The sequence below is a fragment of the Phalacrocorax carbo genome, chromosome 5 (assembly GCF_963921805.1).
Source record: "Phalacrocorax carbo chromosome 5, bPhaCar2.1, whole genome shotgun sequence".
Lineage (NCBI taxonomy): Eukaryota > Metazoa > Chordata > Aves > Suliformes > Phalacrocoracidae > Phalacrocorax > Phalacrocorax carbo.
The window spans coordinates 11,565,588-11,583,623 of record NC_087517.1 but is presented as its reverse complement, the minus strand read 5'-3'; the positions used below and the strand labels follow the sequence as shown (position 1 = coordinate 11,583,623).

General features: G+C 50.5%; 1 protein-coding gene across 6 annotated transcripts in view; it reads right to left on the bottom strand.

The window, feature by feature from the left end:
• SLC12A8 (solute carrier family 12 member 8) overlaps window positions 1-17,757 on the bottom strand; it is a 55,110-nt gene extending 37,353 nt beyond the window's left edge. Inside the window, exons 1-5 of one of the 6 annotated variants that reach the window (XM_064451186.1) lie at window positions 17,736-17,757; window positions 12,977-13,197; window positions 12,115-12,261; window positions 9,102-9,293; window positions 5,286-5,517 (exon numbers count right to left, since the gene is read on the bottom strand). In XM_064451186.1, the coding sequence (XP_064307256.1) occupies window positions 5,286-5,517; window positions 9,102-9,293; window positions 12,115-12,261; window positions 12,977-13,045 (640 nt within the window). In that variant the 5' untranslated portion in view covers window positions 13,046-13,197; window positions 17,736-17,757. Of the gene's footprint in view, window positions 1-5,285; window positions 5,518-9,101; window positions 9,294-12,114; window positions 12,262-12,472; window positions 12,691-12,976; window positions 13,198-16,739; window positions 17,378-17,571; window positions 17,665-17,735 lie in introns of those variants that run through there. The other 5 variants (XM_064451183.1, XM_064451185.1, XM_064451184.1 and 2 more) reach the window with 5 other exon arrangements.
• Between the last annotated feature and the right edge of the window lie 279 nt (window positions 17,758-18,036).

Here is an 18,036-nt window from a genome sequence, read left to right as displayed (position 1 = left end):
TTACCCGCCTCCTGGAAGACACTTCAGGGCGGTGGGCTTGGAAATCCCACCTGGCCTCAGCAGAGAGAGGGCACAGAGATGCCAGTCCTGGCCCCAGGCAAGCAGCAGCTGTACTGACACCCCAAGCATCTACCAGCAGGCGAGACGACTGCTGAGTGTCCTCCAGTGAGGAAACACTGTGGAAACCTACCTAGAAACAGGGCAGCGGAGTGGAACCACACAGCAACATTACATCTCAACCTTTTTTAATTATTTTTTTTTTTTTAATAAACTGCTTTAAATACCTACTTCAGAGAGCCTAGACAGAGTGGTGTAGCTTTCCTCTCACTATCCAAATAAGGCCCCTAACAATGTTATCACTTTTCAAAACACATCTGTCCCGCAGCTCCTAGCCCAGACAATTGGCAGGTAACCAGTTAATAAATGTCTTCGCCAGACTGTTGAATAGGCTGGCCCTGGCTCAAGAGTGATGTCAGGGCCATTCAATGCGCTATAATTGGAAAAACCTGGAGAAAGCAATCCCATGTTTTTTAATAAATAAAGAGCGTATTAGCAGCCTCCTGCTTTTATTCACCACGGTGTCTACCTTGTTCGGTAGCAAAGTGGGATTTTTTTCTGCTGCCGCTCACTCAGTGATTTCTGCTTGGAATTTGATGCCAGTTTCCAGATGTGTCTCAGGCCAGGAAGTCAGCAATCAGCCTGGATAAAGCCTCTGGGATTAGCTGCAGATCATCTTCTGACACACACATCCTTCCTGCACCCTCTCTTATGAAACTGGGGCACACCCCTCGTGCCCAAAAATAAAATAAAACAACCCAGGACCAAGCAGAAGTCCCCAACTAGGATGCTTTGATCACTGTCATATTAAATATGTGGGAATATATTTAATTAATTCAATCCATCAAAGCCCCCGAGGCACCGTTTGAGGGATCTTTACAACACCAGAGTGTTTATATACATAAATCACTTCAGTAATTGCAGGTGCCCTGTCTGCTGGAGCAGCCCCAGGCGAAGCTCCTCTCCCACAGCTCCTCACCAGCGGTACCCATGGGAGAGCATCAGCTCCCCTGGCTCGGCTGCAGGAGGCCCGAGGGGGATCAATCCCCCAAAGGACTCATCCTCAGAGGAAGAAGTATGGATAATAAACGGTTCTTCTGGGCTCTGTGCGAGCAGCTTCAGGAAGCTAAAGCCAAAGTGGGTGGCACAAAGGATGCGCGTTTGCGTGGAAAATAATCCCAAGCAGAAGCACCCCGACAGCAACACGCCTTTCAAGCTTCCTCGTGTTCCTGGGGAATGAACGACCCAGGTTGCCCAGCTGGGAGGAGAGGGGCTCAGCCCAGGCATGTAGTACCATCTGCTGCAGGACGGGAGTCCCAGCCCTGGGGGTTCCCAGGGGTCAGGCCCCCACCCTCCAATTATTGAATTCCCAACAAAATTATTTTTTTTCCACCCAGGCATTTAAGAGGCTGTTGTCAGGCCCCTTTTGCTCATGTTGCGATTCCTTTCATCTCACCCACAATGCGCAATCAAATTAACACCAGCTCTCCCCCCAGTAACCCCCCGCCTTGATGCACTCCCACAGCCGCTCTGCTTCAACAGGGCACCTGAGAGCCACTGCCAAAACAGGAAAGCAGGCGCCTAATTGAAAGGGAGTATTTGGGAGTCACCCTACACAAAAATTAGCAGAGATATGCTAGGAAAATAAAAGGGTGGGCATTAACAGCGGGCTTATCTTCTTTTTCCATGACTAACGTTCAGGACGTGAAGAGGCCAAAAAGTTTCACATACTGTTCTGAGGAGCTGGACATGGGAGAAGCATCCCCTCCTTTACATTCGCCATTCCCCCAAAAATAACTCAGGCTGATTTTGAGGTATGGACCTCCAGAATTAAAACACAAATGTATGCAAGCTAAGAAAACCCTGCATTGCTACCACGGAGCTGTGCAGCAAGCGCTGGGTCTTGGTTATGGGTCAAGAAGTCAAGCACTGCCTGATTTCAGCTCACCTGCATTAGGTTTGGTAAAAACAGTAAGCTGTGACTAGGGAGAAAGAGAATGCGGATGTTCTCTGTCCCAAGGAAGGAGCACAGGAGTCTCCATTTCTGGAGGTGGGACTAATTTTAAGGTGAGGGGCTGGAGACACACAAGGAGCCTCTCTCCTTGCTACCCAGCCCTGACCAAGATCCCAGCCTGGGACCGTGACCTGTTCCCAGGGGAAGCGCCATCTGGAGCCAAGGGGAGGACTTAGGATTAACTCCAAAAAATCAGCCAGTTCCACCCCACCCTGCAGGCAGCCTGTGGAAAGGAGCAAAAGCCCTTGGGGCCAGGCAGAGGGACGCCGCAGCCTGGCAGGGAGCAGGCAGGCCTGCCTGCAATCTCAGTGGGGTCTGCAGCATCTGGACAAGTGACCCAGAGCACTCCCTGCCTGCTGGAGCCACTCAGCTCCTCCAGCCCCAGCTCTGGGCTGCAGGAGCCCGGCCGGCTCTCGGAGTGGGAACAACCCACAGCAATAAAGAGGGGAAAAAAAAAAAAGGAGAAAAAGCAGCGGGAAGCCCTGCTGAGAAGCCCCCTTTTGTGTAAACACGCTCCGTCCTCAAACTAAAAATAAAGGCAAACCACAGGAAGGGAGTGAGTGCTTGGACAATATCCGATTTGGTGTGTGCCTGGGTGTGAGCTGAGGGAATGGGGAGAAGAGCAGGGGACTCCACCCAGCGCAACCACACAAAGGCAGTCGTTTAAGACCTTCAAGATGGACAGGCATTCCTGGAGATTATTTAAATCCAAATAACTGCTGCTTGGCAGATGCGCAGTCCTTTGGTATGTGAGCAGCGCTTGGAAATGTGAAGTGAGGGAAAAGTCTGCCATGGTAGGAGCAGGAAAGGCAGGATGACTGCACGAGGCCCATTTTACAGGTTCAGAGACAGACTTGATGCTGCAAGCTGAAACCCCTTAAATCTGTCCTAAAACAAGGAAGCAACCCAGGCAAGATGTCAGCTGAAATCTTTCCAGCTCACAGATCTGTCCCCACAAATTACCTCTCCCATGGCTCTCCCGGCATGGTGCCCTTTGCATCTCAGTCACCGCTGCAGCTGAAGAACCAAACCCAAATCAACTGCACACACATGAAGGCTGTGGAGAGCTGATCAATTCACTGCCCACCCCAAGAGGGGGTCTCAAATGTTTCCCCAGGTGCTGGGCTCAGATGCACCACACCCCACCACTGCCATGAGCCAACTCTCAAGGATGCAGCTTCACCAACACCTGCATATCCCACCTGCAGCCCCCCGCGCTGCCTTGCAGGAGGGATGCTTTGCTGACAGGTCCAATTGCACTCAGGAGACAAGCATCCATCCCTGCTGTGCAGAAAGTGTGCAAGACAGAAGGCTTCTTGAGGCCCAGTGCTCACCGTTGGTGCTGACACACCACTCAGAGGCCTTCTGGGGAAATGCAGGACTTGGGAGGAACCAACTGTTCAGCCTGGACTCAAAACCGTTCTCTCACGTGGAAGCCGTCTGTAATAGCAAAGAAACCCACAGCTCTCCCCAAGAAGCCTGATGGCTGCAGGTCCCACCATATGGGCAGCACTGCTCTGGGGTACTGGTGTTTGGGGCTTGGATCCAGCCACCATCAGCCAACCTTCTTCCATGCCCCGGAACCCTTCCTCTCTTTAGCCAGCCATGGCTAAACTGCAGCATCTGCAATGCTCAACTGCCTCATTCCTTTCGTTTCTCTAATTTCTGTTAGAAGAAAATGGCATAGTGCTCAGCAGTGGAGGAAATCAAAGACAACTACATTGACCTCAACTTGGGCATGTTTCCTGCTGACGTTTGTATTCCTCTAATTCTCTCCTCCTGGTCCCATGTTCGCTTTCCTACCATCAGCTCTCACCCCAGCATTTGTTTTCTCTCTACTATTAGAAAGGTCTCTAGGTCCACATTAAAGGTCTCCTCTGAAACGCAGCGCCCCCCCCCCCCCGTTTCCTTTAGAAAACAACTTCCTATGAAATGCAGCTGTTTGGGGCAGGTCTGCAAAACACACCAGACCAAGCACAACTGTCCTCACTTCATTCTCGTTTGTAAGCGTCTGCTGAGAGTTTCGCCACCTTTCATTTGGGGCATTTCTTACATGCTAAATATAAAATGCAAACACCTTTCCACAAGGCTCTCTCTGGGAGAGGAGCAGCTGCTGGTGCAGCAGCTTCTGCCCCCACCACAACATCCTTGTACACCGGTACCAGCAGCACAAAATAACACAGCACTGTGAAAACGAAGCCGTGCTATCGGCACTATGAACACCTAACGTGACTCATCTCCTGCCACCCTACTTGGAAGCTGAATCATAACTAAATCAAAACTGAAGATCTTTCCTTTAAACCGACTTTAGCAACTCGCTTGCAACCCCCTAAGGTGCTGCTGGACACAGAGGAAGCCAAGAAAAAGGTGACACCTTCTGTTTACTCAGTTAATTACACTTTGTTATTGCTGGAGTGGCTGCTGCAGCAGTGATGGACCCTTTCCACCACACACAACTTCCTGTGTCTTGAGATGTGTTTCCCTGCAAACACCTCTCAGGGATGAGGATGAAGGGAGGGGAAGGGGGGCTGGGGTGGAAGCAGGGCTGCAGGTGGGAGCCTGCAACCTCCGCCTTGCCCAAGTTGGAGCTGCCACTGCAGGCTGAAGACAGGCTGGGGAAGGTTAACAGGGGAGACTTGCACCACAGCTCCTTGATACCCCTGCAGTCACCTGCCCCAGCCCACCCAGTTCCCTCCTCAGCTCCCCAACACGGCCCTGGGCAGCAAATCCAGCAGTGTGCAGCCCGGGGCCAGTGCTGGTGGCACAGCTCACCACAGCCAGGGTCTAAGTGATCTAGGGGTCTCTGGGGACAAGACCTCCTTAATGCAAAGTCACAGTCCTCTGTTTTCATCGGCACAATGCTTAACATGGAGCTAGGCAGCAGAAGGCTACAAAGAGCAACTGCAAACGCCGCCACTCTCTGTAGTAAAAAACCTCCAAGTGCAATAAAAGCATAACAATCACACACATTGGGAGCTCGATTCCTGAGGTTAAACACCTAAATTAATAAGGCATCTTCAGTCATGCTCTGGAAATACTTACTCCTTACAAAATTATGGGTTGCCTCTAAAAGATCGGTAGCAAAGGACAGGGGACACGTCTGGAAGAGCTGAACTCCACCTCTGCCCAGATGTGTAACTTCACAGACACCTAAGGAGAAAACCCTGGGGGATTAATACCTCCTGACCCCGGAGTGATAAATCCCCAGTTTTACCTGGATCAAGGTGTGTAAAGGACCCAATGACAAAGTCCAGCGTTGAGACGGCCAGTAGGAAGAGCAGCAGGAGCTGGAGCCTGATGATCCACTTCACCCCGGCCAGGTTGATACCCAGCAGGCCCAGCAGGACAGCCAGGGAGATCCCACGCACTGCCCAGATGTTGCTGAGGCTCAGGATATCTGCAATGGCCTCCGCAAAGCCAGTGATGTACATGGCACCTGCTACACACTGAAGGACAGAGCTCTGTGAGTGCCCTGTGGGAGAAAAGGGATCCCCATCGACAGCCCCCATGCTGAGCTGCAGGAGGCTCTGTTCAGACAGACAGGCATTTGCTGTCACAAAACTTTAAACGTTACTCTGGCCTACAGGTACTGACTTTCATTGCTGTAAGCCAGCACGCTGCCCAGGCAGCATACTTACTGCCCGGGCAAACAGAGAAGGCTGGGCGCTAGGGCCAGCAGCCCGGCAAGTTTCCACTGGCTTTAAAATTTACCCTCCATTACTGCTCCAGGAGAAACCACACTGGCTTCTCTGAGGGAGAAAAGGATGAGTCAACCTCTAAGTTTCTTCCCTTCTTCTCTTTCTCTGAAGGAAAAGGTCCCAGTTCAACACCTGCCTGAAGAATGGTGGTTTGCTTTCCCCTTCACGGCCCCCCAGGGGTTATTTTTAACTCAGTGTTTAGTTTGGATGTAAAGTCTGATGTTTCACCAGCTCCCCATCTTGTTGCTGGAACAGAGCCTGCACTTTTGAGGAGAGTGTGTTGTGCAAGCCATACCCCCTCAGCTCCTGGGAAAGCTACTTGTTTGTCTTGCTGCAGGGCAGGGCACGTGCTCTGCCCTTGGGTGGCTGAGAGTCTGCAGCACAGGACATCTGCAGCACAGGTTCAGGGCTCAAACCCCACTGTGGGGCAGCAACCCTAAATACCAGGACATTTCCTTCCAGAGGTTCTCACTGGCTGGTATTTCAGCCACAACCCTTTACAGTGCATGGCACCCCCAGTAAAACAGGTCAGGGCACACAGCTGCGTGCCGGCACGGGTGGTGTGACCTTAGGTCCTGCGACCCCACTACTCCCGTCCACAGATGAGGGATGTGCAGTATAGCTCCCACATGACTGGAAGGGAGAAAACCCCCACCCCAGACAGCAAGAGTCAGAGCAGACCCCTCCTTCACTGCAGATCCCTGTAGCCCGGCCCAGCAGTGCTGCACGGAGGGTGTTCAGAACGACCTGACCCATACCCAGGAGCTGTGCATTCATGTGCAGTTTTTAAGCAAGCAAGGTGCATGGGATTCACCTGTTCAGACTCAGACACCTATGGCTTGGAGATCCTTGAGAAGGATTCACTTCCATCATAGCCAGACACCTAGCACAGATCTGGTGAACTACACCCTGAAAGTCTCTCTTTCTCCTCATTGGTAGCCCCACCATCAACGTCTCCACCAAAGAATTCTCAGACTCTGCAAGCTAGTCCCCAAATAAGTGAATGTATTCTTGTTTACTAGTGTTTGGCATGGCCTACACCACCACTGAGTGGACCATGCACATCCTACACAGGTGCTCTCTCCAGAAAACAGGTCCCTCCTGAGCTAGCAGGGGACAACACCCCGCACCGGCACAGCTCCGCTTGGGGCACCCACAAAAACTGCACTTGAGACCTGAAGCCAAAAAAACCCCAAAAAGAACCTAACTCCAATAAATGCATTAAAACCAGGTACAGTTCTTGCCTCTTCCATGAGGAAAAAACCCACAGATGGAAAGCAGTATCACCTAACCCCAACTCCCTCTACCTGACCAACATCAGTTTTTTAAGTTAAATTTTCTTAACTAAGTAAGTTTTCTTTCCTTTCATGCCAAGGACGGCAATGTGCAAGGACACTCTGAAGGGAGCAGAGCGGAGCAAGCCACTGACAGTCTAAGCACCCTCCCTGAAGCCTTTTTTCTCATGAACCATGAGCATCACCAGCAGAAAGGAGGAACTGGGTGCCCACAAACAACCCACTGCTCTAGACACAGCAACGGCCAGGGCCCCGGTGGCACTGTTACATGGACTGGTTTCTCGTGAACTACCTGTCCTGAAATCTGAACTGAGCTCTAGGCTGAAATTTCCAGAAATTAGTCCTTTACAGGCCTTTGTAAACCACACACTTTGCTGGGTGATTTCAACACCCAGACAAGTGCTGCCACTATCTTTGCTTTGGGGATTTTGGGGAAGGATCCTGAAAAACCACTGCTTACAGAGACAGGTCTTATGGCAAACCACTCCAGGAAAGGAGACTGCAAAGAAAAGCACCAAACCCCAGCCTCATGGTTAGAGCTGCAGTGACCAAACATGTGTCGGTCTCTGTAGGACCTAGTAGACCCATGATACATCATATAGGGCAATCTGATTAAGCCTCTCCTCTGGAGCGTCCCAGGAAGACAGCAAAGCCCAAGCAGCTCTCAGCTCACACTGGCAGATGCAGCAGGAGCCCACCTCTGTAGCAGCTCCAGGGCACCCAGCCACCTCTCACCTCCCAAGGCAACACCAGCACGTGGCCAGTCATTCCCCACTTGCCCAAGCCAGACCAGGTAATGCGCAATGCCCATATTTCTGGCCAGACTCGCCTTGTGAAGGAGGTTACAGCACTCCATGAGCATCTTGTAGCAGAGGAGCAGCCTGCAGCTGGTACAAAGCACATTGGGCAGAAAGCACAGCCGAAGAGAACGGAAAGGCATCAGCTTCGGGGAGCAGGCAAAGCATTCCTAAGCAAGCTGCCAGCTCCCACCCCACAACCCCCCGCACACATGGGATGCTTAAGCAGGGGCCAGGGCTGCCGCAGCCCGACTTTTACGACCCTCAGGACAGGCCACAACCTAATTGCTTTCCCAGACGGGGTCTGCTCGGAGAGTGAGAGTGGAAAATATGACAGGAAGGATTCTCATGTGTGGCCCGTTTCCATATCTTGGCTTGTAACTCTGCTCAGTGTGTATTCTATGCACACTTGCTTTTAATCTGGAGTGAAAGGAGAAGAGGGGATTATTTTTGGTTTGGGGGTTTTTAAGGGTTTTCAGAGATTGCTGCAAGCCATCAATTAAAAACAAACCTCAATAAAAATGCTTCTCTACTCACCACATTTTATGCTGTTCATAACATCTTTAGGGGGGGGGAGGGGGTTAAGTTACTGCAGGTTTAAAGAATGGAAAGTAATCTCTTATGTTTACTACTTGTGTATTTCGGTGCTTCACCACCACAACGGCTCCTTGGGCCTTTCAGAAAACCTAGAACTGTGACTTTTGGATCTCAAGAAGTCAATGTGGCTGTGGCCCTTTCCACTGCCCAGCACTCCTCCCATACCAGCTCCACTTCTGCTGGCTCCCGCAGAGAAGCAGCCAAGGCTTGCCCAGGCCCTAAGGGCACAGGAAGCATGCCAAGGCCAACCGGCCAGCCCACAGCCGCTTGCAGTACTTTAGGTGGCCACCCTGGCCTCTCCCACTCCAGTTTAAAGTCAAGTCTATCACCTACAAGGGCATGTCCTGGCAATGGGGTAATTTGAGATGGGAGGGCATGTCCTGCATGGTTCGCTTGTTCAGACACCCAGTTCCTCCACTGTTGCGACCTACGCCAGGCAGCATATTGCCATGCACAAGCTTGCTCTTGGGTAGCAGAGCGGGGCTGAATGCTCCCCACAGTGCTCTCCCATGCTGTCCAGCATACTGAAGCATTACTCGGATTTTACTTGGAGCATTACCTCCTGTGGCAGGAAAGCACAAGATTAACATCTGCATTGCAAAGTTTTAAAATTTTCTTTAAATAACCTTTTTTTTTTAATTACCTGGCCAAAAATATAAAGGAGGCCAATGGTCCCCCCTACTCGACCTCCAAGGACAGTAGAAACCATGGAGTAGACTCCTCCATTTCCGATGCTACACTTCTCACACACCCCAATTCCAGATAATACCGTCACCAGGGCAACCAGGATGACAAAGGACACCAGAAACATGCCCATTATAATGCCAGTGTTTCCCTGCAATGAAAAAAAAAAAATAAAGTAAAGATCAACTCACACCAACTCTATTGAGACAGAAAAAAGACCTATCTGCTTCTAGTCACTACTGATCAATGAATCTGGAGTCACTTAAGATTAAAAGAAAAACACACACACACACCCCTACTTATCTAACTAACGCAACTGATCGCCACATTTACAGTTCCTATTAGCGCCCCTTGAAGGCGACCTGCCTCGTTCTGGGGCTGGACAGAGCTTTGCACGATCAGGTTCTGCTCCGTCACCGGGCTCCTGCATGAATCACTGATTTTGTCTCTGGTTTAAAAAGAACGAGGTCAAACAATGATTCCTCCACCATGGGCAGGGGATCACAACCTATTTGCATGTTTTAGAATGACACACTTAAAAAACAAACAAACAAACAAAAATTTCATAACAAAAAATAGTTTCAAAACTGAACCTCTGGGATTTCCACAGCTGATTTATTAACAGCATCAAGCTCACATTTTAATTTTTCAGAACATTTACCTTTAAAAGCTCTGATCCTCCCAAACAATGAGATACCAAAGAACAAAACCCCAAAGGCAATACAGCATGGAAGATAAATAACACTCCCATAAACCAGCACATGCTGGGCCTTATCTGCAGCACTTACGCCAAGTGGCAGGTGGCTCTCGCTCTTCCTGTACTCACGGGAGTTTTGTGCAGAGGATTCAGCCCCACTGAAAAAAAAACCCAAACCCTTCCTGCTCAGGGCCGAGGGAGGGCCCTGGGAGCAGCTGCTGCACCAGCCATGGTCTCACTGTGGGGTGAAGAGCAAAACCCTCTGAAAAAAAGCAGCTGCAGGTCCCCGTTGGCAGCTTTAAGGGCCAACATCACCTCTATTTTGGGGGGTTCAGTTTAGGTCAGATTTTCAGAAAGAGAAGGTGCTTAGTGCCTCCAAAAGCATTCAAGCACCTCTTCTGAGCTCAGGACCTTCTAGCTCTCTTGCACATGGCTGTAATTTATTTTCCAGGGTCAAAAGTTTTCCCTCGTGCTCCAGCCCACCTTCCTCTGCTGACAAATCGCTCAGCGCACAGTGATTCCAACTGTACGATGAGAAATCTCCTCCAGTGCCCAGTGCTTCGGTAACGTCTGGCTTCCCTTCCCCTGCCTTTACTCGTATTACAGGCCATGTCCACATCACTCCTTTCCAACCTTGATCCTTCTCCTCCTGCTCCCGCAATGCTCGTTTCTGAGGTCATGCTAGCCTTGATGGGGTTTGCTTATCTAAGCAAACTAAAAGAAGCACTAAAAAGCTGAGAAGCACTAAAAGGCTGCTTCTCAGCTTTGGGGTTGGTTGAAATCCCAGGTTTTTCTTCTTTTCTCTTTTTTGTGAAACAACAGAAACCTATCCAGGATGTTGCTATCATCATAAAATCCTATTTTGGTTCGGCATCCTGCTGCCTTTGATAGGGGCTTTATCTGGTCAGTAGGGAACAAAGCCAAGGTCTGCTATAAATGCAGCTTCTGGCTGGGTCAGCACCACAGCCCACTACAATCCGATACACCTTTTTGAAAAGTTCAATTGCTCTTTTCCTTCAACAGCTTACCATCAGGTAAAAAGAGTCAATAAATACGACACGCTTCAGTTGAAAAAAGAAAAACAAAAAGCATGCATATGCAAACACACACATAGCCTTGAGCTTCTCCAGAATCTGCTGGTGGCACTAGGCTATGGCAGCAGGTAGTTAATAGACAATTCAATGGTTCCCACAGAGAAAGGGTTAACACGAAGACCAGGGAGGAAGGCTGGACTCCAGGGCAACAATAGCAAGCAGAGAAAGTGGGAAGAAAAAGCCCCCATTAAACACTGATGCTTATTTATGCATGCCTGCTGGAAGGCGTTAGCACAGCCTTACAATAGATGTTGAACATTTCGGCAAGATTAGGGTCCCCTGGAATTCCAAAGCTTTACCGGCCCTTGCTCTGGAAATCTACAGCAAAAGCCTGACTCCGCGAACAGCTCGACATATGACCGTCCTTTGCCAGGGGAGGTCTCTGCCAAGCCCAACCTCTCCTCCCTTCCCTTTTATGCTAATTTCCAGCTGTTTCAGTTTTTCTTTTATTTACAGGCTTTATTTTTATTTGTGTTTGCTCCAGCAATAACTTGCTTTTAGAGGAGACATGGAGGAAATAAGATCAGGAGGAAAAGGGAGCTAGGAAAATCACCCCAACTTCTCCACCACAACAACGGCTGCTCCCCTCAAAGCCTCCAGTGAAGCAATTTTTCATACAGAGTGCATCTTCCTGCTCCTTTTGGAAGATGTCCATCGTGCCTGTGACATGAACTCATGTCTGTGACACGAACTCTGCCCAAAGCTCAAATCCCACTTGTCCCTGGGGGAGCTTTCCTTCTGAGGGGAAATTTTAAGGGACAATACAACCTTTTACATCAGGAGGGGTGCAGAGACACTCTTCCAGGCTCTGACCCTCAGTGAGGTACTATTTTGGATCCACAAGTGGAAGTCCCTTTGACAGTGATGATAACTTCAGCTGACTGAGGAGTCTCCATTCAAGACACTGGGGCCTCCAACACTGACATGTTTGGAAGACACCTGCTTCAGCGGTGTTGGGAAGATGGCCAAGTAGCTGTAACTACAGCAATACGCTTTACCTGAAAAGCGGTTATTTCATCTTAACAGTACAACACAAGGGTGTCCCTGTTCATTGTCAAGGTTGGCTGTTGTGCTTTTCTTTTTCTTTCCCAAAGCTAAAATAGGAAACCACTTATAAAGACCACTTGAGATTTACATCTTAGTGGAACTTTTTGAAATGCTACAAAATACCAGATACTTACCACGAGCCATCCTGTCCTCAGGAAAAGAACCACTCCAAAAATGTTGATCATGCAGGAGGTGAAGACACCATCCCATGTTCCAAAAAGCACTGGCTCCCACACAAACAGCTGGATCTTCCACCAGGGCTTGCTCTGTGTTTGAGACACCTAGAGGAAAGCAACGTCTTTGGTTTTACCTCTTGTGCTTTACAGGCAGGTTGCAGAAGTGGTGCAACAGCCAGCCACGGAACAGTGGGATGGCCACCAACAGCTGCTAAGACACCGCTTTGCTGTAAGCTGTCTCTAAGATGAAGGGGCAGCAGAGCTGTCGGGATCCCTGGGACCTGGAAGAGAGGGTTCCCTGTAATACCCTACTTACCTTCTTGTAGGCTCCTTTACAGAGGCTGCCACTATATGTGCTGCTTCTGTGCCTTCTGTCCCTGCCAAGCATTCCACCAAGCCAGTAAGGGTCCTCAGTGCACTGGAGGAGTCTCTTCAATGAGATGACAAGCAAGGCTGGACCAACTGGGACTGCTAGAGTAGGTTAAGATGGTCTTCCTATCACATGCACTCAGCTCTGATCAGGGCACTACATTTCTAGAAGAGACAGGGGACTCTGGTACTTGGGGCACCAATGGATTTCAGAGCTGCTGAAACTCCAGGGAAACTGCAGTTTTCCTATTGCAACTGCTTCCTCCTGTCCTCTGGAAACCAAGTCCTCTCTTTTCCTTTCTATATAACACACCTCAGGTTTATGCAGCAAAAAGAAGGGTGGTTTTGTTAGTTCAGACCTGTTTACCTGTCACAGGGGTGACCAGGAGGAGGTGCAGAGACCACAGAGCTGGAAACTTGGCCTGTGAAGGGAAATGGCTCTCTGACATACCTGCTGTGCTTCCTCGTGAAACAGCTCTTGGACACTTCCCTCACTTCTGGAACCATTCAGGCTGAACATCGTACCCTTCCCGTTGCCTCCGCCTGCCCCACGCGCGGCTCTAACACTACAACAGGCGAGGCTGATCTGAGCAGGTCAGCTATTCTTCTCGGTCAAATTCCTGCGGTGCTGGATCCTCTGTTGTAGAAGATTCATTGTTTTCTTGCACTTTACTGTGAAAGCAGGAAAGACAGAAGACACAACTGTTGCTTTCTTAGTCTGCGGAAGCACAAGGCTGTTACCCAGCCAGAGCCGCCAGCAGCTTGTAGCAGATGCTGAACCACAGAGTGACAGCACAGCAAGCAGAGAGCAATACTCCCCCAGCAGCCTCCCAGGGCCTGCCCATGGCACAGGCTCTATCATTAGCCCTACATTTAAGGGCCCTCGGCGGCCTTTTCTGAATCTATCCACACCCCTGGCGCCCCCAGCATCCTGCAGCACTAGCTCCACAGCTTCCCTGTGTGCTGTCTGGGAAAAGTATTTCCTTTCATTGGTTTTAAATTTGGAGCCTGGTAATTTCATTGCATGGCCCCGTGCTCCGGTGACATGGGACACATGAACTACTTACTTCCCACCACCACTAATCACTTCACAGCCTTGATCACATTCCCTTCAGCTGTACCTTTTGCAAACTAGAGTTCTGCAGGTGTAACCCCTCCCCTGACAAGCGACCTCGTTACCCTGCTCTCCCCCTCTTCCAGTACAATGAAAAGGTGGAACTGGAGCAGCTGGAGGTGTCCACCACCACAGACCCACGCTCTGCATTCCTGAAGCGCTCAGCCACATCCCTTGCACCGATGTGCAGGAGCCTTTCTTCACCACTGTACCCAGCCTTGGAGGTACAGTTGTCTTGCCTGCAGTGGCCGAACTTCAAATTTGTACCTGCCACAGGCAGGCCCTGGCAATGGGTCAGGCTTAATTCAACACCATGTATGTACCAAGAAAAGAGCATCAGGCTCTATTTCAAGGATTATCTTAACATCTTTAGAGAAGAGGAAAGCTAGCAAAAGCATTTGTCTGCCTCAAAATTGCTCATTCCTCTTCTCCTTGGGCTGGTTTTCATATGAAGATCTCCCTCCAACTGTGAAGAACCTCCCTCCAGCTAGCTGCAAGCCTTAACTTCACCCCAATGGTCTTGCAATGGCCATCAAGCAGTTGCCCACAGTCTCCCACGCCAGTTGCCAACACAGCCTTTCTGGCTGTTTCTCAGCACAGCTACACCTTGCCTAGGTAACACAGAGGGCTGCAGCCAGAGGGAAGCAAGGCCTGCTCCGCAGCCGTGGAGAGGACAGTTTGTCTGGACCATTGGCTCTTCTGGGGCCGATACGGTTTCCTGGCCCGTTGAGCTCACATGCTCACAAGAACCAACCATGATCTCACAAGGCTTGTTCCAATGGCTAGACACCCTACCTGAGACCACAGACCCAATTTACCAGGGCACAGTGTAGGAATCTCTGACTCCTCAAGCTTGCAAGCTACAGAGACAAGACAACCAACAGAAATGGGTTTTTCCTATTTCACAGGGACAGAGACATACAGAAACTACTTTGGGTCAGGATGACCCACTCAGGATAACCTACTCAGGATGCCTCCATCACAGTCTGAATCCCAGCTCCCAGATCAGCACTTTCACCATCCTGTCTTTATTAGTCTGCTTTTAAATACCCTACAATAAATAGCCAATGCTGCTGCTGCTCCAACATGGTGTTTCAGCTGCAGAAGGTCTCCTGCAGCTGGGGTACAATGGCCAGCACGGGAGGTTTTTCTTTGCCGTGTCTACGTGGCCGGTTAAGCAGCACCAAAGCCGTAAGAGTCCGTTGATTCCCTGCTGCTCTCTCCCCTCTTTTTGAAGCAAATAACCCTTCACAATATCACAAATGGCTGCTGTTACAGGGAGATTGGGGCTTCAAGCAGGGCAAAAGCAGCAGGAGCAGATGAACTCTAAAGAAACAAAGCCCATGTTTTTATGCAAATAGCCATAGTAATAGAAAAAGGAGGAAAATACACAACATGAAACAAGATTACAATTGAATAGCTATATTCTCATCAGATTCCCCAACGCAGCCCCTCCCCACCAGAGATTTCACTCAGTAAAGGATTCACTGTGGTCATCCAGACTGCTGTCTTCCACAGCAGTTCCAGCTGGATGTAGAAAGAACAGGGAGGCTGCAGCCCTGCAGCCCCCTGCTCCCCTAAATCACTCCACCAAGGGAGCCCAGGCTGAGACAGCCCCGACCCCATGCAGCAGCTCAGGGCAGCTGAAGCCACTCGTTCAGCAACCCCTGTGTGTGACAGCACGGGTAGGTTTGATGCACCCATATTATCAATCTGAAACTTGCAAAATATCGAGAGAAGGGCTCCACGCATGGATTTCATGGAAATGTTACCCTCCTAGAATGGAAATTTCAGGAAATGTTACCCTCCTAGACATTTAAACCCCCTTGTCTCACAACCCTCTTCCTTTTTCTGTGCATTAAAACCCCTCCCCTGCCCTGTGCTCCCATGCCCTTTCTGCTTAGCCCTGCTCCCCTTCGTGTAAGAGCTTTCTCCTCCGCAATCACAGGAAATTGCCTCTCCACTATGGCTCTTCTGTGGCGCTTGAACTGCCCAGCACCTTATTACTTAATCCTGCAATTGTTTACATCCCTCTTCAACGTACGGCTCCATTCAGCCCTACCAGGTAACTGAAGCAAACACAGGACTGGGTGTAAAGCGCAGAAGCGAGAGCTGAACAAACATGCCAGGACGGACGCTGCACGCGCAGCCACGTCCCGACCCACACGACGTGCACGTATTTTTGCAGTTTAGGGTCTGAATGTGGAAAGTCCTTGCGGCAGGAGCCTTCCCCTCATCCCATGCAGCACTCTACCAGCGCAGCGTAGTTTCTAAGTTACTCCACAGCACAGAGATGTTTTGCAGCAGTATTATCTATCTAGGTCACCAACCCAGCGGAAGCTTTTTCTGCTATACAGGCTAGTCTGCCAAAAAAACCAAACAGGCACAATTTTCCTCTAATATAAGCAAGCCTCTAACTCGAAAGTTAATTGATATTATTTTTCCTAAAGTTTCTGCCAAGGACACTAACCAGCCAATAAATTAAAGAATGGTTGTTCTAATCTTTCCGTACTATTTAGTGCTCGCAAGAGCAGAAGAGCATTAGCAAACCTCCTCGCAGAAACATTACAAAGGCTCATCTCCTTTTCCTGCGACACTTCTGTATTTAATTACAAACGCAGATTCCTACGGATGAAATTTCCGTGCCCTCCGCATCCTTTCAAAGCAATAATATTTTATTAATCGTCGCATTAAAGCCATTTCTGAGCTAAGCGTGGCTGCTCTGAGCTACTCAACAGCTGGCTGATTTTAAAGAGGAAAGGTTAACGCCTTCCCAAGCACAACTGCGTGTGGTCCCACGACCTCCAAAGCCTCCGGCCCTGCCAGAGGAGGTACTTCCAAGGCTCCCTCCCTCAAGGGACCCAGCAGCCAACAGCACTTTAGTTTTAATAAATCCCCTCAACTCCTCTCCAGGTCAAGTTCCTAAAAACACCTAATTTAGGGGGCCCCGAGGAAGGCAGGAATTAAAGGGAAATAAAGCAGCCATCAGTGCAACAAAGGTAACGCCACACGTCAGAGCTCTCGGTTATTCCCAGATATTCCCGGTTATTCATTTACTGCAGGAGCCAGGACAGAAACCCAACTCTTTGCTTTTACGTACCACTGCAGCATAACTAACGCCGCAGAACACGAGAAGTGGGAACAAGCCCGGGCTCACCCCAGGAGCTTTAATTTCCCGGCGCGGTCAGACGGCTTTGGTTTTGCAGCGGCCGCGGCGGTGCCAACACCCTCGTGCCTCCGGCCACCGGCCCATCGCCGCACCGGGCCTGCGCTCAGCCCTTCCCGGAAAACGCTGCCCGTACCTGGCCGCTCTTCCTTCCCTCCCCCGCCTTTTTCTTTTTTTTTTCTTTTCTTTTCTCTTTTTTGAAGTTTTTCTCTCCCTTTTTTTTTGCCTTCTTTTTTCTGCTTTTCTTTTTCCTTTTTTGCTTTTATTTTGTCTTTCTTTTTCCCTTTTTTGCTTTTTACCTTTTTTGCTTTTGCCTATTTTTTTACTTTTTTCTCCTTTTTTGCTTTCCCCTTTTTGCTTTTCCTTGTGCTATTTGCATTTTTTGCTTTTCTTTTGCCTTTTTCTCTTTCCCCTTTTTTACTTTTTTTTTGCTCTTTTCTCTCTGCCTTTTTCTGATTTTCTTGCTTCTTTTTTTCCTTTGCTTTTTCTCGCCTTTTTTCCCCCCTTATTTTTGCTTTTTCTTTTGCCTTTTTTGTTTTGCCCCCACCACCTTTTTATTTTGTAGCTTTTCTTCCACCTGTTCGGCAGCCCCCCCCCCCCCCCCCCCGCGGAGCTACCGGACGCCCCACCCGGAGGCAGCGGCGGGCGAAGCCAAGCCAGGTGCCACCTGCGCGGCCCCGGGACGCCCCCGCCGCTTCGGCCGCTCCCCCCCGGCCCGGCCCCGCCGGGGGGTCGCGGGAGCCCCCGCCGCCCCGGCCCCACTCACCTGGCGGCGCCGGGCCCTCCCCGCCTCCCGCGGCCCCTCGCCCGCCCTCCCGCGGCGCCGCCTCCCGCGGCGGGCCGGCCCCGGGCGGCGCCACGTCCGCCGGGCACCGCTGCCCCCCCGGGCCCGGGCCGGCGCAGGCCCTGGGCGGCGGGACCCCCGCCTACCTGCCCGGCCCTGCTGCGTGCCCTCGGCAGAGCCCACCCGCGCCCCGCAGCGCGCCGGGTCCTCCTTCCACTCCAGTGCCAAAGCGACCGGCAGCGCGTCGCCGGCCATAGGAAAGCGAGCCCGTTCGGGTTTAGGACGGAGTTCCACTAAACCTGAACTTCTCAGGAGTCTGACCAAAAAAAAAAAAAAAAAAAAAAAAAGAAAAGTCGTAGCTGCTGGGTTTCAGCCGGAGGGAAGGCTGCCAGCCGCAGGGAAACGCGACTCCGATTCCGCGTCGAAGCGGTTGCAACCTGGTTTCAA